Below are 19,562 nucleotides of genomic sequence, written 5' to 3' on the forward strand. Positions count from 1 at the left end.
GTAGTACCAAACATATATTGAGTGTGGTATTGATCATCTGTACGTGTGTAAAAAATTAAATAGAACAAATATTTATTATCTCATTCAGTTTCTGTGAGTTAGGAATCTGGGTATGGTTTAGCTGGGTGTCGGGCTGAAGGTCTCTTGAGGTTGTAATCAAGAGATAAGTCAGGGCTGCAGTCTTCTTGAATACAGATGAACTCGAGCTAAAGCATCCTCTTCCAAGCTCACTAACATGTGTGTGTCTATAGGGCTGCCTCATATCACGGGATCTTCCCGAGGGCAAGTGGTCCAAGCAAGAGAGAGTAAGTTAGAATGAGCAAGAAAGACAGCCTAGATATGAATGATCTAATATATAACTTTGGAAAAATTATATTTTTCTCAGCAATCTACTTAATAACACACACAAAGATATTCACAAAAAAGTAGCCTTTTGAGTTCACTGTTAGGACAACCATTTGGTTTAGTTTAGCATCAGCAAACTGGAACTCAACTGATTTCTAGGGAGAAAAAAAGATCACAGATAATTTTCAAAGCAGAAGAACTAACTGTTTAAACCTATAATATTATTTCAATCATCAACGAAATGGCAAATCCAAAGTTCAAATACAATCATGTTATGATGCCTTCACTTTACAAAAAAATGTTCTATATTTTGCATTTTGCCTCTTTTAGAATTGTGAAGAGTTGCACTATTGCTAAATTATTTTCAGATTAGTTTACTGTACCTTAAAACAACAACAACAAAAACTATAGGAACACAGAAAAGCAGAACAATGAATCTGTTACACTGCACATTTCTTTAACTGTCCTCTTATGGAATCACTCCAGGAGGCTCTGCCAGGCAAATATTGTGAATGTTAAGATAATGACTATCATACACATAATTTGACATTTGAATGATGCACAGAGCATCTGTGAGGTAGCTGGGTACCATTCTCTAGTCAGATAAATGGCGTTCAACTCGCTCTGCAGTACAATCACATTCAACAGGTAATTCATCTTAAGTTGAACTGAGTAAAAGTAGTGATGAATTGCTCTGGATCTCCTAAACCACAGAGTATAGAACACATCTCATATGAGCTCTAGTGCACAAAACTTAACAGTCCTTAGATCTCATAAATGTTTAATATCTTTAACTGTCTCTAATTCTGTATCAATGGAGAGAAAATAAATATGAGTTACTGTCAGAATTTGTGAACACAGAGAAAGACTCCAGAAAAAAAAATTAAACTCCATTAATGTGTGTGTATAAAATTTAATTTTAATACCAGATGGCATTTGTCACATAAGAACAAGGTCCTTTTTTTTTTTTTTTTTTTTTTTTTTGCGGTACGCGGGGCTCTCACTGTTGTGGCCTCTCCAGTTGCGGAGCACAGGCTCTGAACGCGCATGCTCAGGGGCCATGGCTCATGGGCCCAGCCGCTCCGCGGCATGTGGGATCCTCCCGGACCGGGGCACGAACCTGCGTCCCCTGCATCGGCAGGCGGACTCCCAACCACTGCGCCACCAGGGAAGCCCCAGGACAAGGTCCTTTTGATTATGATTTACTTCAAATTCTTTGTATACAATTTATTACAAATAGGTAATATATACAAATAAAATCAATTAATTTCTGTTTAAGTGTTAAGATATTTTACTTCTCTCTACTTAGTTGTACCTGGTGTTGGTTAATATACACAATCCTGAAAATCTGATTTATAAATAAAACTTTTGCATAAAGAACATTTTACATGAATTGGGGAAACTGTGTGTTCAATTGCCCCTTGAACAACATGAGTTTGAACTGTACAGGTCCACTTATAAGGTGATATTTTTCAATAGTAATAATACAGTACTACACAATCAGCAAGGTTGGTTGACTCCACAGATGTGGAGGGCCGACTATAAATTATACTTGGATTAACCCCCGAGTTGTTCAAGAGTCAACTATATTTTCATAAAGAGTGTATCCATCTGCATTAGAAAGACTTACCTGCTATGTTTACACATGGGTAGGCTGTTTAAGATTGATGCGTTTCTTGTTTAGATTTTTGGCATATTGCAAGTCTCCAAATTTCAAACAATTTATGTTCTAAAAGTTTCTGTCTAGGTAAGTTTATGAAAATTTAATATATGCATTCCCTTTTCTTCCTCCAACGTTTTCAGTGATTCTGCCTACTCTTTTGGCTTCAACCGCCTCCCATTATAGGAACCCATACAGCGAACAGTCACATGAACTACTTGTACGACTTCACACAGTCTGTACTCACCTCCATGCTTCCACCATCTTTCCTTCTGCTCAGAATGGCCTTTCCCTATTCTAGCACAATCTGACTTATTATTAAAAATTCAGCTCAAATATTAGCTTTCTGGGAAATATGGAATCTCTTGGTCAAAATTAGATGTGTTTACTTAAAAATCTATTTTAACCCTTAACAATCTTGCCTGTAATTGTAGTTTGTTTGTTTCTTGCCCCACTCTTCACCAGAATGCAATTTCTTAGAGGAAAGAAAGCATGGCTCAATTGACTTTGCAATCCTTACTATAGTGGAGTAACTGGAAAAGAATAAATATATTTTTAAAAGTTGTCTGAGTAAGAAAAATGGAAAGAGGGGAAGGCTCTCCTTTAAACCTCTGCATCCCAGATTCTAAAAAAGAAGAGTACAGAGAATCCTAAACAAGTCTTCAGGTGTATTTCTTAATTGTCAAAGTACTGGAGTGATCCTTAGGTAAAATATCTGTATATTAGGTGTTCATAGGTCAAGCAATGTTTAAAGAAACACAATATTAGGATGTCCCTTCGGGAGTCAGGAAAGAAACTTATCTCTCACTCTGTTTAATATCTGCATACGGATGCACTGCTAATAAGTGTATTAGGATTTTATGCAGTTATTCAGAATCCTTTAAGGAGACCAAAGGCTATTTAAGAACCCATTTTTGTTAAAAACAGGTTTCCCAAAGGCCTTGTACAGTTTGTTAAATAATAAGCCAATTCAAGCTTGATGTAGAAACACCTCTGAGAACATAGGAGAGAGTTAATTGAGTTAGTGACCTGTTTGCTAAGAATTGTGTTCCTGACTGGAAAGAACCTTGGACAGAAGTATTTTACAGAGATTGTTGCAGACACAATGGGTTGCCATGATTTTTTCCTCTACATTTCATTTGAGAAAAGAAAGAAGTATAGGCCACCAAAGGAGAATGAGAACAATGAGATACTTCATAGAATAAAGAAAATTATTTTGTATTTACAAAATGATTGGTCTGTTTAGTAGGCAGTGACAAATTCATATTGGTTAACAATACAGTGTCATCATTAAAGTATTTGGAAGTGACATAGGCCAGCAGAAAAGAGAGCCTGAATTGCTACTAATATCCAAGTTATAAGTGACTTTTTAGGAAATCAGGGGCTAGGGATTTTCAACTTATTTCCTTGTTGAGAAAAATAGTTTCCAAACATGGCATAAATTAATTTTCTTCATTGTTCTTTTAAACAACTTAATTGGTTAAGTTTTATAAGTTATTATTATAATTAATACTTTAAAAATTTTACACTTTTATTTTAATAAACACTTCTTACAGAGAAAATATTATGGCCTTGATACTCTGCTTTGCTTTCTGTTTAAATGAGGCCTGTCATTACACTCCATGCAGCCCACACCTCATGCACTGCCATCCTTAGGTGACAAGTGATATCTCTGTAGGCATGAGATACCTAAGAAAAAAATAAACAGTATTTTTGGTGTGTTCCATACATGCAGCTTTTTCAGTGATGCTGTCTATACTTAAAGACCAAGTGGTGGTCTTTAAGCTTCTCAAAGGCAGCTGAACAGCTTCCCAGATTAGTTCTATTTATATTTTAGTTTTTTACTAGTTGGCTATTATCAATAATTTGTTAACAATAAATCAGACAAAATATTTGTTCATTGTATTAAATGAATTAGAAATAGTATTATTGTTTACTTTGTGCCATTTTTCAAATATTAATAGACAATCTATTACTTTTATTAACTATGATAATAAATGTTGTAAAAGACCCAAAATGACAAGATAAAAATTCAAATTACTGAAGAAGAGTGCACTTTTTTTGTGATAGGAAAATATAAATGATCTCATATCTCATATCTGCCCCTACTAGATGTTAATGGTAAAATCTTATTAATAGTAGCATTAATTCAAATGTGTAAAAAAGAGTGAAATTATATACAGTCAGCATTCATATTGTAAGTGAATGTAACATCTTAACTTGAGTGTATTTTTAAAATAATTTACTGGTTAAAATTATAGACACTTTCAACCCAAAATGGCATGTATTACTTCATTTATTCATTATATATCTTGTGTGTCTTATTCTAAATAGCCAATAATTATTACTTAAAGGACTACTTTATTTTTTATTCAATTTTTTCTGATTTTGAACTTCATGTGCTATTCTTTTTTTTATTATTAATTTTTATTGGAGTATAGTTACTTAACAATGTTGTGTTAGTTTCTGCTGTACAGCAAAGTGAATCAGCTATACATATACACATATCCCCTCTTTTTTTTTGGACTTCCTTCCCATTTAGGTCACTACAGAGCATTGAGTAGAGTTCCCTGTGCTATACAGTAGGTTCTCATTAGTTATCTATTTTATACATAGTAGTGTAAATATGTCAATCCCAATCTCCCAATTCATCCCACCCCTCCTTTCCCCCTTTGGTATCCATGCTTTTGTTCCCTACAACGGTGTCTCTATTTCTGCTTTGCAAATAAGTTTATATGTACCATTTTTCTAGATTCCACATACAACCGATATTATACGATATTTTTCTCTTTCTGACTTACTTCACTCTGTAGGACAGTCTCTAGGTCCATCCACATCTCTGCAAATGGCACAGTTTGTTCCTTATTATGGCTTAGTAATATTCCATTGTATATATGTACCACATCTTCTTTATCCATTCTTCTATTTTTTTTTTTTTTTTTGCGGTACGTGGGCCTCTCACTGCTGTGGCCTCTCCCGTTGCGGAGCACAGGCTCAGCGGCCATGGCTCACGGGCCCAGCCGCTCCGCGGCATGTGGGATCTTCCTGGACCGGGGCACGAACCCGTGTCCCCTGCATTGGCAGGCGGACTCTCAACCACTGCGCCACCAGGGAAGCCCCCATTCTTCTACTGATGGACATTTAGGTTGCTTCCATGCAAAGGACTACTTTAACTTGGTACATAAAACTAAACAAATGCATATTTATAAAGTTTCTGAGTAAAATATTTACACTTTGTGATCTTTTATAATATTAAAACATAACTTTAAAAATTCATTTTATGACAATTAAGTAGTTTTAACCATTAAAACTACTTAATACAGCTATTTTAACCATTTAAGTGTATCTTTATTTAACTCAAACTTCTTATATTTTGTAAATTTTGTGAAATCTATACAGTTGTTCTTCACCTATTCATCATCGCTTTTTTACTAATATACACTTGTGGTATATGTGTGGTGGTGGTGGTGAGGAGAATGTTGAAAAGAGATCTGTTTTGTGTATAAAGACGTATGTTTTCTATTTCTGAATAGATATATACATACATATATACACATTTAATTCATTTATATGTATATACACATTTAATTATTTGTGTATATATATGCATACACAATTAGAATATACACATATTTATATAAGATATATAGATGTTCAGAAATGCTGACATGTACACACTGCTATATTTAAAATGGACAGCCAACAAGGACTTACTGTATAGCACAGGGAACGCTGCTCAATATTATGTAACAACCTCAATGGAAAAGAATTTGAAAAAGAATAGATACATGTATATGTATAACTGAATCACTTTGCTGTACACACCTGAAACTAACACAACATCATTAATCAACTATACTACAATATAAAATAAAAAGTTTGATTAATTTTTAAAAATGCTTATGTATGGCTCATAGTTTCACTTGTCCAAGATGTTTCAGAAATCTGTGAATTCAGGTTTTCTGCTTGCCTTAAATTTAAAGGTAGTATCTGGACGTTTAGGAAAAAGCAGTCACAATTTGTGACCATGAGATCAAGCTTACAGGAAAATTCTAATGATTCTGTGCAATCAGATTATATCACCAGTATTTTGTACATATGAAAACACTAGAATCATAGAAATTTACAAATTCTGGCACCTGCTCTTCTCTGTCCTTGAAAAATATACAGTCTACCCTATGTTCCCGCCTCACAGAAAGGCTATCCGTACAGAGTAAAACATCAGAGAACTTGCCATTCCTATAGCTGTTTCTGAGAAGTTCTTCATTTAAAAACTTTCGTTTTATCATATCAGGTGATTCTGTGATGCCAGGGGTAGGTGCAGCTTGGCCCTCAAGCTGACCTTGGCAGAAACATAGGAGAGAATATTAATGAGGGCACTAACTCTGGCATTTTATACTAGACAGTCACTTGCCAAATCAATAAAAGTTTCTCTCAGCTGTTTGAATATCAGCCATCCCAATTGTATGTATGACAAATAGATATTAGGTATCAAAGAAGCATAGAAACGTCAGTGAACAGAAGTCCTGACATGACGGCAATTATGTGACAACAGAAGCCAACCCTAAACAGAAGTTACCGGCTAGAAACAAAGGAAAATTGAGAGAAATTAGGCAACAGTGGAGGAGAAAAAGCAGAGAAAGAAAAGCAGCACAGAAAAGGAGTAAAGAGTTTGGTCGACTAATGGGGTGACTGTCGCATATCAGACCATGAGAAACACAGTGACTACTAGAGGAGGAGGATTTTCCAGTTCGCCGTGAGTTCTTTGCTGGAGTCACCTTACACGAGTTTGCAAGAGCTGACTGTGCTCATCTTTTCCCAGCTCCAACTTCAGTGACTTGACCTGGTAGCTTGACATTTGCCATGGTGGAGCAAGGGCACCATAGAAACTGGCAAATGCTACAGATCTGCTTCTCCTTAAAGAGCTGATTATTAACCATTTACCAGCACACCACTGGTTCCACTTATTTTACCCCTGAGGCTATTATTTTCCTCCTTAATTCCCTGTTTTATTTATAAAATAAACTCACTTTTACTGGAGTAGCTTGAGGTTTTTTGGTTTTGTTCTTGTTTTTTTTTTTCCTATTTCTCCAACATCCTGAAAAACCTGAATGCCATTTTCTAGTTATTCTTCCTATTCAGTGAGATTTATTGAAAGTCTATTGTTAGTTAGGCACTGTAGACAATGCATTATGCACAACCAATTCTGAGATAAATAAGCCATCATACCAACCATCAGATCAATAATAGTCTAATGAAGAAACACAGGGAATTACTCCAATGCACTGGCATAGGTACTATAATTGTGCTTTTACGGAGGAAAAGCACAAAAGAAAGATACAGTCTACCACTTGGGAGGAAGTGTTGCTGTCTGAAAATATTACTCAAAAAATTTAATAGTGGATCTTTGACTTAATGATGACTAAGCTTTGGTTATACAGATAGCTTATAAGGAGGCACAAGTTGTTCTAATAGAGGAGACAAAAAAGGATTTAAGAGAAAAGGCACTGGAGGGAGCCAGTAGAATGGTGCTAAAAGATCATGGTGAAATGGGGAAAATTCAGACATCATAGTCACAAATGTCAGTAAGTTGCTTCTCCCTCCAGTTTATCCTGCCTAATCATCACCATGAGACGTGAGAACTTCTCTCAGTTCACTATCTTAGTCATCTTATTATAGTACTGTTGTATTATTTTCTTATTCAACACACTGCATCTTCCTCACTTTAGCATCCCTTACAGCAGGGGTCCCCAACTCCCAGCCGTGTAGCGCTACTGGTTGGTGGCCTGTTAGGAACCGGGCCGCATAGCAGGAGGTAAGTGGCAGGCCAGCGAGCGAAGCTTCGTCTGTATTTACAGCCACTCCCCATCTCTCACGTTACCACCTGAGCTCCGCCTCCTGTCAGATCAGTGGTGGCATTAGATTCTCACAGGAGTGTGAACCCTACTGTGAACTGCACACGCGAGGGACCTAGGTGGCACGCTTCTTATGAGAATCTAATGCCTGATGATCTGAGATGGAGCTGAGGCAGTGATGCTAGCGCTGGGGAGTGGCTGCAAATACAGATTATCATTAGCAGAGAGGTTTGACTGCACAGACACCATAATAAATCAATTGCTTGCAGACTCATATCAAAACCCTATCAGTGAGTGGCAAGTGACAAGCTGCATCTGGTGGCAGGCTTTAACGTGGCAAGTGAGTTGATGTACTTCAATTGCACAGCTGCATCTGGTGGCAGGCTTTAACGTGGCCTGCCCATTATTCTATTTACCACTTCCTTTCCCACACTGTGCACTTGTCTCAGTCACAGTTTTGGTAAGCCCACAAGCTAACCCTAGCCAAAACGAGCAAAACACAAATGTCGCTGGCGAGCTTCTTTGGAAAGGGGGAAAGACCCAAGGATGAGACAGCAGAAGCCTCTAAGACTGCCAACAAAAAGAAAGCTGCATTTAAAACAAAATACCAAGAGTCCTACTTAAATTACGGGTTCATTTCAACAAGTGACTCACATTCTCCAAGCCCGCTTTGTTTAATGTGTGGTGACCGGCTATCCAACAAAGCCGTGAAACCTTCAAAACTGCTTCATCACCACATGGAGACCAAGCACCCTGCATTAAAAGACAATCCTTTGGAGTTTTTCAAAAGAAAAAAATGTGAACATGAAGAACAGAAGCAAGTATTGAAGGCCACCACTTCATCACATGTTTCTGCACTGAGAACATCATTCTTAGTGGCTGATCGCATTGCTAAAGCTAAGAAGCCCCTTACTATTGGTAAAGAGTTGATTCTGCCTGCTGCTAAGGACAATTGTCATGAACTTTTAGGAGAGGCTGCAGTTCAAAAGGTGGCACGTGTTCCTCTTTCGGCTAGCGCCGTAACTAGACGAATTGATGAAATAGCAGAGGATACTGAGGCATAACTCTTAGAGAGAATTAATCCAGGTTGACGAGTCACCGATGTTGACAACAAGGCAACAATGCTTGTTTTTGTGCGATATGTTTTTCAGGAGGATGTGCATGAGGATATGTTATGTGCATTTTGTTGCCAACCAACACCACAGCTGCAGAACTATTCGAGTCTTTGAATGATTTCATATCAGGAAAACCGAATTGGTCATTTTGTGTCGGTATAGGCACGGACGCAGCGGCTGCCATGACTGGATGGCTTTCTGGTTTCACTACTCGGGTCAAAGAGGTCGCTTCTGAATGTGAGTCTATGCATTGTGTCATCCACAGAGAAACGCTGGCTAGCCGAAAAATGTCTCCTGAACTTAACAACGTTTTGCAGGATGTGAGTAAGATTATCAACCACATTAAAGTACATGCCCTTAACTCACGTCTACACAGCTCTGTGAGATGGACCCAGAGCACACACGTCTTCTCTTATACACAGAAGTGAGATGGCTTTCTAAAGGGGAATCACTGGCCAGAGTTTCTGAGTTACAAGAGCCGCTCCAGAGATTTCTTTTAGCAAACAGTCACCACTGGCAGCACGTTTCAGTGACAGAGAATGGGTCTCAAAACTTGCTTACTTGTGTGATATATTCAACCTGCTCAACGAACTCAATTTGTCACTTCTGGGAAGAACGACAACTGTATTCAAGTCGATAGATAAAGTGGCTACATTCAAAGCCAAACCAGAATTATGGGGGTGACGAGTGAACATTGGGAATTCTGACATATTTCAGACATCAGCAGAGATTTTGAAAGAGACTGAGCCAGGGCTCAGTGCATGATCACCTATCACAGCTTTCAAAGGAGTTTGAGCATTACTTCCCAACCACAAAAGACCCCTAAACTGGGAAGGAATGGATCCACGACCCATTTGTGAATAAGCCAGGTGAATCGACTTTGTCTGTGTTGGAAGACGATCAACTGCTTGAGATCGCAAATGACGGTGGCCTTAAAAGTATGTTTGGGACAACTTCAAATCTCCATACGTTCTGGATTAAAGTCAAGGTGGAATATCCTGAGATTGCCACAAAAGCACTAAAAAGCCTGCTTCCATTTCCAACATCCCATCTTTGTGAAGCAGGGTTTTCTGCAGTGACGGCAACCGAAACAAGATTACGGAGTAGACTGGACATAAGCAAAACACGTCGGGTGTCACTGTCTCCCGTCACCCCCAGATGGGACCATCTAGTTACAGGAAAACAAGCTCAGGGCTCCCACTGATTCTACATTATGGTGAGCTGTAGAATTATTTCATTATATATTACAATGTAATAATAATAGAAATAAAGTGCGCAGTAAATGGAATGCGCTTGAATCATCCCCAAACCGTCCCCCCTCCCCCCACCCCCGGTCCCAGGTGCCAAAAAGGCTGGGGACGGCTGCTTTACAGGGCCTGGCACAACACTCTGGTTAGGAAGGCTGAATGCATATCTGCTGACCTGAACAAATGACGTAAAATCATTGAGAGCATGTTGGAAAACATACTTAAAAATCATGTTTGCTTTGGCACTGAAGGGGTTCAGGACACACTACTCCCCAAAGGTGGCACAGTGGCACGTTAAATATTTCCAGTTGAAGAATCTGAGAAGTGGCGTGTGCAGGAAGGACTTTCTGACCTTCCCTTGAAGCAGGTCATAAAACCCTCCTGTGAGAGGTGCCCTTCCTTTACCTGGGGGAAAAGAGCATCCTCTTTATCTCTGAAGACAAGAGACACAGAGAGGAATCTGAACAAACAAGCCTTGCTACAGTTCCGCCATTTTACTACACTCACCTCATACGCTTTGTCCTGTCATATCTTTCCACAACTGTCCACTCTTCATCAGACCTAGCATAAAAGCACTCAGTTTTAACTGTTGCCTTGTGTCTTCACTTCCTCATGAAGGCTCCTGTGTCATGAACAACTTAGATTAAATATATTTGTATGCTTTTCACTCTTTAATCTGCCTGTTACAGGGATTCTAGTCAAGAGCTTAGACAGATAAAGGAAAGGGATGGTTGCTGTCCCCCACAGCATCATCAATAAATACTTTATTGTAGAAATAGTAAAATTAAGTATGAGGTGCATTGTAGATTTTATAACTGCTATCTAAATTGTATGTATGCAACTCAATCTATCTGGATGCTTTTTTGAGAAATTATCACTTATCACTTCTCCATGTATTTAAATATTTGTGTATTAGATGATAGCCATTTTATTTTTTCCCTAATATAAATGTTTTACATTTCTTTATTCTGTTACTAATATGTTTTAAATTACTAAGCAATTTTTCCCATTAGCATATCAAAGATAAGAAGCACTATTTTTTTCACTCTACATCTCTATTTTTTTTACTATAAAAATATACTTCAGTTCTTTTTTTCTTGATGGGAGAAAAAGGGGCTGATTCTTGATACAAGAAACAGGGACCATCATAGCTTAGTAGTCCTGCTTCCCACTTTGAGCTTTGACTATTTTATGTTTTATGCCACATTTAAATATAGAAGGAAGTATCAAAATTTCAAAGAGAAAACTCCATGGCCTCCTTAATGCTCTCCCTGGCTTAGCTTACCACTGTTAAAACTGAAATACAAGTGCAACAGCTAATCCCTTTCCTGTGTACCTAGAGTAGCTGGAGTCCCCTTGCAATTAGTTCCTTTGACGTGAATTTGAGACAGAAAGGGGGCAGGGCACAACCTTTAAAAGAATGACATAGCCATTGAGGATACAAAATGAACTGGTTAGAACCAACTAGGTCCAAGATGGCGGACAAGTTGACTTCCCCTAGACCTTGAGCCTCATTATACGCTCACTGTCACACATCAGCACACTAAATGACACACCCACAGGGACCATGACAGTTCCAAGGCTGACCATAAAAGGTCAAGAAGTGGGCCGTGGCCCAATTCCTAGAAAGCCACACCCCTTCCCCAAAATAGTTGGAATAATCACCCCACTCATTAGCCTATGAAGTTACCCACCCCTATAAAAACTGACAGCTCTGTGCCCTGGCAACTCTTGCCTTCTGAGACGGCCCGCACTCTTGTCTATGGAGTGTGTATCTCCCTGAATAAACCTTCTTTCACTTTACTATGGCTCCTTCTTGAATGCTTTCCTGTGCAAAGCCAAGAGCCCACACTTGGCAGCCGTCCCAGGAACTTGTCTGAGACCTAGGACATGACCATCCTCTCGTGCCCCACTTTTTTTCCTGCAACAAATTCTTTGTGCACTTTTCATCTGGCACTTTTCTGCTCCCTTGGTTCCATGGATCAAGTGACTAAGACCCTGGAGCACTACCTAGAACGAGGGCTTTATTTCTTTTTACCCAATCCCACTTTAAAAGTGGGACAAAATACTAGCAAAACATGATAAATATTTTTATAAAGGGAAAATATTTTTTTTACGATGAGAAGAGAAAAAGGGTTACCCTCAAATTACTTAGCTTTAATCTGGGTTTAAATCTGATGAGTCTTCATAAATTTATTTTGAGTTTAAATAATATATTCATATCAGTGGGAAAACATATGTATACAGGGTCCTCTGTGTTCCTCGTTTTATCATTTTAACCTAGTTTTACTATAGCTTCAGAAAGTACCTAATGAAACTTAAGAAGTACTTTTATTCAATAAGTACTTAAGGAAAATCTAAAAGAGGACATAAACATATATATATGAAACCAAGCAGGACCCTGTCTGGTACAAAGCCTTTCTATGTCCTGTTTCTTGTTTCTTGTTTGTAGGAAACAGGCCTTATTCAGCTTCCTGAGTTCCGAAGAACAGATTCAAACAGTTGCTAATCAGGGAAGGGAGGGAACTTAGAAACAAAGGAGAAGCCATCTAGAAATAATAGTGCAGAGATAAAGCAGGGTCCTGGTTCCTCCTCAAGGAATATACATAACAATACCTTTGAGTTCTTCTGTGGGGGAACTAAGGCCCCCACCCAGGTGGAGGATGTTGACTTCAAGCTGAGCACAAGATTCTTGGAATATGTCCCTGTTCCTTCACCACCAACCAATGAGAAGAAAGTCTGCACACAATGGAAAACAAGAAGACTCTGACAGCCTGTCCAAATGATTCTCCTTTTAAAAACTTTCATGGTCGAGCAGAATCTTGGGAATTGGTTTTTGGACATGCGTCTCTCTTCTCCCCAGGTTACTGGCCTCCTGAATAAAGCAACCTTTCCTTTCCATCCAACAACTGTTTTTCAAGTACTGGCTTTCAAGCAGTGATCAGCAGAACCTGAGTTTGGTAACACACACACACACACACACACACACACACACACACACACACACACACACACACACATATATATATGGTTCTTGTACTCTAGCAGTTTAAACTTTGATATGAGAACTGGGAATATAATTAATTTTCAAAACTTCTCAATTTTTTAGAAAAAATTGTAAGGAAATCCATGTGTGTGTATCATAAGTACCTCAAACTTTAAAATAGAGGCTATTTAGCACATGACATAAAGCTATCAAGAATTACTGAACATATTACATAATGTAATGTCATAAAACACATCTATAGACTGTTCAGAAACTTAGACACTAAAAAAGACCTTACTAGCTAACTTCAATTAAAAAACTTAACTTGATTATTTTGATGCAGGTTATTCTTCAAGAATCATGCCTTAAAATGTTGAAAACTTGCTTGTATTTCTGTGTAGAGGAGTTGGATATAGAGACAAATGTTACATTAATGAAATCATTACAAGTTATATAAAACATGAAGATGATATTTGGCACTTGAAATTAAATTATTAAATATTTTCATATTAAATATTTTCTTATGTATTTTAAAAGCTTGGTTTTTAAGTAAAATCAAAACATATTCTGAGTAAAATGGGAAACATATTTTAGAAATGTAAGTTCCACACTGCATGTAATTTAGCCAAGGGAGCAGGTATGGTTGGAATTTTTTTTCCCCTGTGTTTAACTTCATTACCATAACTGATAGCCATTTTATTCACAATTTACTTTAGGAGGTTCAAGTTTTTGTTTATTTTATTGAATAGAAATCTCAGTTAACAGTGTTTGCATTGCCAATAGCTCTCTTTCAAAGTGTGTTGATACCTCAGTTGGGTTTTCTTTCAAATTTAAGTAGGCAATTTGGCCATTTATGTGAGAATACAGTAAAAACAGATTGTGTTCATTTTTCTTGTTTTTAAAATATCTGTAGAAGTGCTGACAACACAAGAAGACAAGGCTTCTCCTGCTTTTTAGCATCTGCCAGAATAAGGTGCTAATGAAATCAAGCTAATGGGTTGTCATTTGAATACAAATGTAACAAGTATTTACTGACTAACTATTGTGTAAAATACACTCCTAAATAGTGTGGCTAATTACAGAAACAGCACAATAATGTGATATATGGGGGTGGAATGTATAGGAAAATATGGAAAAATAAACATATGCCAATAACTGTAACAACAGTAGAAAAACTTCATAAGAAACTCAGAGATGTATTTAAAATATTCTGTTATTTGTCCATCAGTAATCACTCCCCCTTCTTCCTAGTAACACATCCCTGGTGTTTTGGGGATAGTAATGTATCCGATCAAAAGATTACATTTCTCCAGCCTTTTTTGCTGTGAGGTCTGGCCAATGACACATAAGCAGAAGTACTGTGTGGGATTTCCAGAGTGGCTCCTCACATGAAGCGGTTCAACTAACAAGTATGTCACTTTTCACCTTCCTCATTTCCTCCCTACTACTACTTGGAATGTTGCTTTAAAACAAGAACTCCAAAAAAAAAAAAAAACAAACAAAAAAACAATAACAAGAACTCCACTAGACTAAAGTGGTCTTTATTACAGAAGCTGGACATGTGCAAAGCAAGACAGAACAATAACAGGAGTCAGGGTCCCAGACAACCTCCAAGAGCAGCCCTATCTACTCCCTCTGGGCTGCTACCTCCAGACTTTTTTGTGTGTAAGAATAAATACAATAGGGTTTCAGTCACTGTTATTTTATGTTTTTGTTTTGATTTGCAGCTGAACACAATTTCTAACTAAAATGAGGTACCAAAAATGTTACCAAGATTATCAAGTCAGGAAAAGATTAGATGCAGTTAAGGGAAAAAAGGATATACAAGACAGAGTATTAAATAACTTCACCATATTGGGTTACTTCAAATTAAAACACCCAATTCTTTCTATTTGCGGGGAATACAGGTTTTACCTCAACTATACACAACTGTCTGGCTAATTCTACATCACCTGTATTAACTGGATGAAAACAGGGACCAGATTAAATTTATGATAATTCAAAACATGCTTTGATTAGATAATTCAGTATCAGAAGAGAGCACATTATCATGATTTCTATTAACATAAACCATGATAATAAATTCTTACCTCTCTGCATATCAGATGCACACACACATATATACACTTAGGTATACGAGTACTGCATATACACAGAAACATGTTAAAGCACAACATGACATAATAGCTTTTTCATTTAACAAATATTTATTAAATAGGTATTCTGGGGGCTTCCCTGGTGGCGCAGTGGTTGAGAGTCCGCCTTCCAATGCAGGGGACACAGGTTCGTGCCCCAGTCCGGGAAGATCCCACATGCCGCGGGGCAGCTGGGCCCGTGAGCCATGGCCGCTGAGCCTGCGCCTCCGGAGCCTGTGCTCCAGAGAGGCCACAACAGTGAGAGGCCCGTGTACCACGAAAAAAAAAAAAAAAAGGTATTCTGTGCCAGTCACTGTTGTATGAGCTGGGAACACAATGGTGAATAAGTCTGTACCCATGCTGACTTTCTACTCTACTGAGCAAAACTAGTTTTAAATACATACATATAATTTCATGTCAGGTGACAAGGGTTTTTGTACTGTGAAAAATAATAAATGTCACGAAGTAAAATAAATCAGGAGAAGGAGCTGGAATACGACAGTTATTTTAGGCAGGGTAGTTGGAGTAGGCTTTTCTGATGAGCTGTGACACAGGCAAATATCTGTGACACAGCACAGATTCTTAAATGGAATGATGGAATGAGTCATATGATAATCTGGAGAATGAAGAATGGAGACAAAAGAAAAGTTAGTACAACTGTCCTGAGGAATGAGAGAATTTGCTATGTGTAAGAAACAACATGAGGTCAGCATGGCCAAAGCGAGAAAAGACATACAAGAGAAATCAGAGATGAGAGTGGAAAAGCTGCCATGGGCTAGAAGATACAGCACTACAGCCCTTGGCAACTAATTTCACTTTAACCTTGTGTTTGATGGGATGCTTCAAGTGTTTTAAGCAGGGGAATGACACAATACAACTTGTCTTTTATAAAGAAAACTCCGGCTCCTTGTGAAAAATGGATTATAGAGGAGACAAGTGTAGAAACAGGAAGGCCAGTAAGAAACCATGCCACACCCTGGGTGAGAGATGATGAGGATGATGATGGTAGCATAAGTGGAAGAAATGGAGAGACTTGGAATATACTCATATATATTCAAGGCAGAGCTCACTTGCTGATGGATGGAATGGGTGTACGAAGAAATGAAAGAATAGAGTCAAAGATGAAATTTTTTTCTTTTATTTTCCTTTGGCCAGAACAATGAAGGAGTTAACAAAATCATTTATTGAAATTGTGAAGGAGATATGTAGACCCAGAGAGAAATAGATTGAGGACGGTGAGGTGGGTATAATGGCATAAGAATCAAAATTTTTGAATGGTTTTATCAATTTGGAGATTCCTAATAGATATACTAGTGGAGCTACTGAGTAGGCATTTATATATATGAGTCTGAAACTCAGGTAAGTCTGGGATGGAGTTAAAATAGTTGTGAGGCATCAGGCCGTAGATGGTATGAAATCAACCAGGGAATGAGTGCAGCCAGAGAAGAGAAAAGACTGCAAGGAGGGGACTGGGATCCAGGACTATACAATATTTACAAATTGGCTAATATCACTTGCGATTAGGTTTCAGAACTTTCACTTCCCAGGATAAAAACTGCCCCTAATATTTAAAAAAATGAATCACTACAAATTAGAGTATCATATTTTTAAAAAATGTAAATATTACCTATGCGGATCCAAACGTAGATTAACACAATACTTTAGGCCCACATTTATCTAACCCCCTAGAAGGAATCTAGATAAGGTTGGAGAGGAAAGAGTCTCCTCTCCTGTGAGTTCAGAAGACGGTATGTTTCTTAAATCCCAGGGTAAACTGTCTGATGAATTATTCCACAGAAACAGAGGAGTTAACTGCAGATGAAAAAGAACTATATGCTATAAGATTTATTTTAAAGTATTTATTATCATTGTTTTGTTAATAGCAATCATGATAATATGCTCCTCTGTGATACTGAATTATCTATCTAGTCAAAACATCCTTTGAGTGGTCATAAAAGGTGCTCTGATCTAGTCCCTGTCTTCATTCAATTAATACAGATGACACAGAATTAGACAACTGTGTCTAGTACAATTGATAGCATAGCATAGTACTTTAAACAATGGGTTTTAAAATCATTCTGGCTCTGCCATTTACTAGAGATATACTGGGGATATTAAAAAAGACTCTAGTTTCAGTTTCTTCATATAGAAAATAAGGTTAAAGATGCCTAATTTACAGAGTTTTTCCTGAGAAAAATACATGTAAAACACCTTAAAGCCTGTTTAACCCATTGGAAGTGCTCGAGAAATTAAAGCTTGTACTATAGTTATTTTTTAGATAGGCCATAGCTCTAAAGAGGCTTTACAGTTTAGCAGGAGCAACACTCAAAACAGATAACTTTTGAGCAAATATTTGGAATACGGTCTATTTTAAAACCAAACCTGAATATACTAGAATTTTGACTGTGTTTATAACTTTTAACATTATCTTAAAAGAAATGTCATGTCTATCCTTTTTAATTGAAAAATACTGGGTTATCTGCCTCTTACATGTTGAAGTCTAAAATATAAACAGACATAAAATAATGCTTTGTTATTCAGAAGGAGGGATACACTGCTTGAAATGAATTCTGTGATAAAGTTAAAAAACCCTAAACATCGGGCTTCCCTGGTGGCGCAGTGGTTGAGAGTCCACCTGCCAATGCAGGGGACACGGGTTCGTGCCCCGGTCCGGGAAGATCCCACGTGCCGCGGAGCGGCTGGGCCCGTGAGCCATGGCCGCTGAGCCTGCGTGTCCGGAGCCTGTGCTCCTCAACGGGAGAGGCCACAACAGTGAGAGGCCCGCGTACCGCAAAAACAAAAAACAAACAAACAAAAGACCCATAAACCTCAATTTAGAAAGCAGATTACTCAAAATGAATATGTTATGTAAAGATGCTAGCACCTAGCAAACAACTGAAAATACAATCTCATAACTCAATAATCCAATAAGACAAATTCAAATACTTTAACAACTATTTAATATCTTATTAGCTACCATTAATCTTTGTATATATTGGTTCCCTAAATCACTGTTTATATTGATGCTTCTGTATTTTTTTCCTCCCCTCAAGGAGCTCTTGAGAAGAATGTAAACACCATATGTTACATCGTGTTACAACAAAATTATAATTACTTACTCAAGTCACTAGATAGTTTAAATCTGAGTAAGTGTAAAGCTATTTTAGAGGCAGCTGCTAACAGTTAAACTGTTTTTACCACACAAAAATGTATTAAATTATGTAGCTAATAACCTAATTATACAACATGAATACACTGAAGAACAGAATTTTGTGTACTTTAATAAATCTCATTCTGTATTTGTGACTAAGCTTTAAAACTAACTTATAAGACTGCAAATAGTGACATTACACCATGTGACTTACGGAAATTTGTCTCATTTTTTATTGTGAACTTTATACTCACTTCTTAGAGACAATTTTGAACAACATATGAATCTTGCTATACACACGTCTGAGTTTATGCACCAGTTTTTGCAGAACTTCACTGAAGCTTTATCAAATCTTTCCATGCACTAAATTAAGTAGACTTAAAACAAGTTACTTCCAGCGTATTTCCCATAATATAGAAATGATTATTCATGAAGTTCGATGCTTTCCTAATAGACAATTGCTTTAGTAAGACATATTTCAAAGAAGAGACAATTCCAAATTCTTTAACTGGCTTTATTCTTAAACACTTAATAAATATAGTCTGTGTGACAAGGAAAGAAAAAAGTTAAGACAAAATTCATAATGCTAACTGCCATATTTGGTCCTGTCAAACTAAGTAGATATTGGCTCTTACTCTTTACTGATATGCATATAAAATTGAATGTGTATTGTTTATTATATTTTATAACCATGTCTAGAGTATTCAGCCTGGTTTTAACCAGGTTGACACAGAATTAGACAATCTATTAGACAATAGATTTATTCCTCAAAGTTCTTTAAAAATAAATATTAAAACCCTACATTATATAAATGCATATATATACTATTTTAAAAAACAGAAATTAGGGAAAAAAAAGGTATATTTAAAGATAAAGAGTCCATTGTAAAATCTAAGCACTTTGAGAGTAGACACCAGGTGGAAAAGAAAACTGGAAAGCAGACAGACACATGATACCTGAAACCTGAGCCAGTAGTGTACCCCCAATCCCCAAACAACCCTACTTTTACTGTGGGATCATAGCAAAGCTATGTACCTAGGAAAGTGGGAATAAAAATGGAGCTGACAA

At 37.4% G+C, this 19,562-nt stretch overlaps 1 protein-coding gene across 8 annotated transcripts in view; it reads right to left on the minus strand.

Moving 5' to 3' along the window:
* CCSER1 (coiled-coil serine rich protein 1) overlaps nt 1-19,562 on the minus strand; it is a 1,247,878-nt gene that overhangs the window by 694,803 nt on the left and 533,513 nt on the right. For 6 of the 8 annotated variants that reach the window (XR_013828080.1, XM_079919694.1, XM_079919697.1 and 3 more), the window contains exon 8: nt 12,839-12,961. The exons of the other annotated variants lie outside the window; for them this stretch is intronic. Coding sequence is in view for 5 of the 6 variants with exons in the window: in XM_079919694.1 (XP_079775820.1) it covers nt 12,839-12,961 (123 nt within the window). In the remaining variant the exon portion in view is untranslated. The remainder of the gene's footprint in view (nt 1-12,838; nt 12,962-19,562) is intronic. 8 annotated transcript variants of the gene reach the window in all.

Source organism: Stenella coeruleoalba (genome assembly GCF_951394435.1).
Source record: "Stenella coeruleoalba genome assembly, chromosome: 4".
In the NCBI taxonomy this organism is placed as follows: domain Eukaryota; kingdom Metazoa; phylum Chordata; class Mammalia; order Artiodactyla; family Delphinidae; genus Stenella; species Stenella coeruleoalba.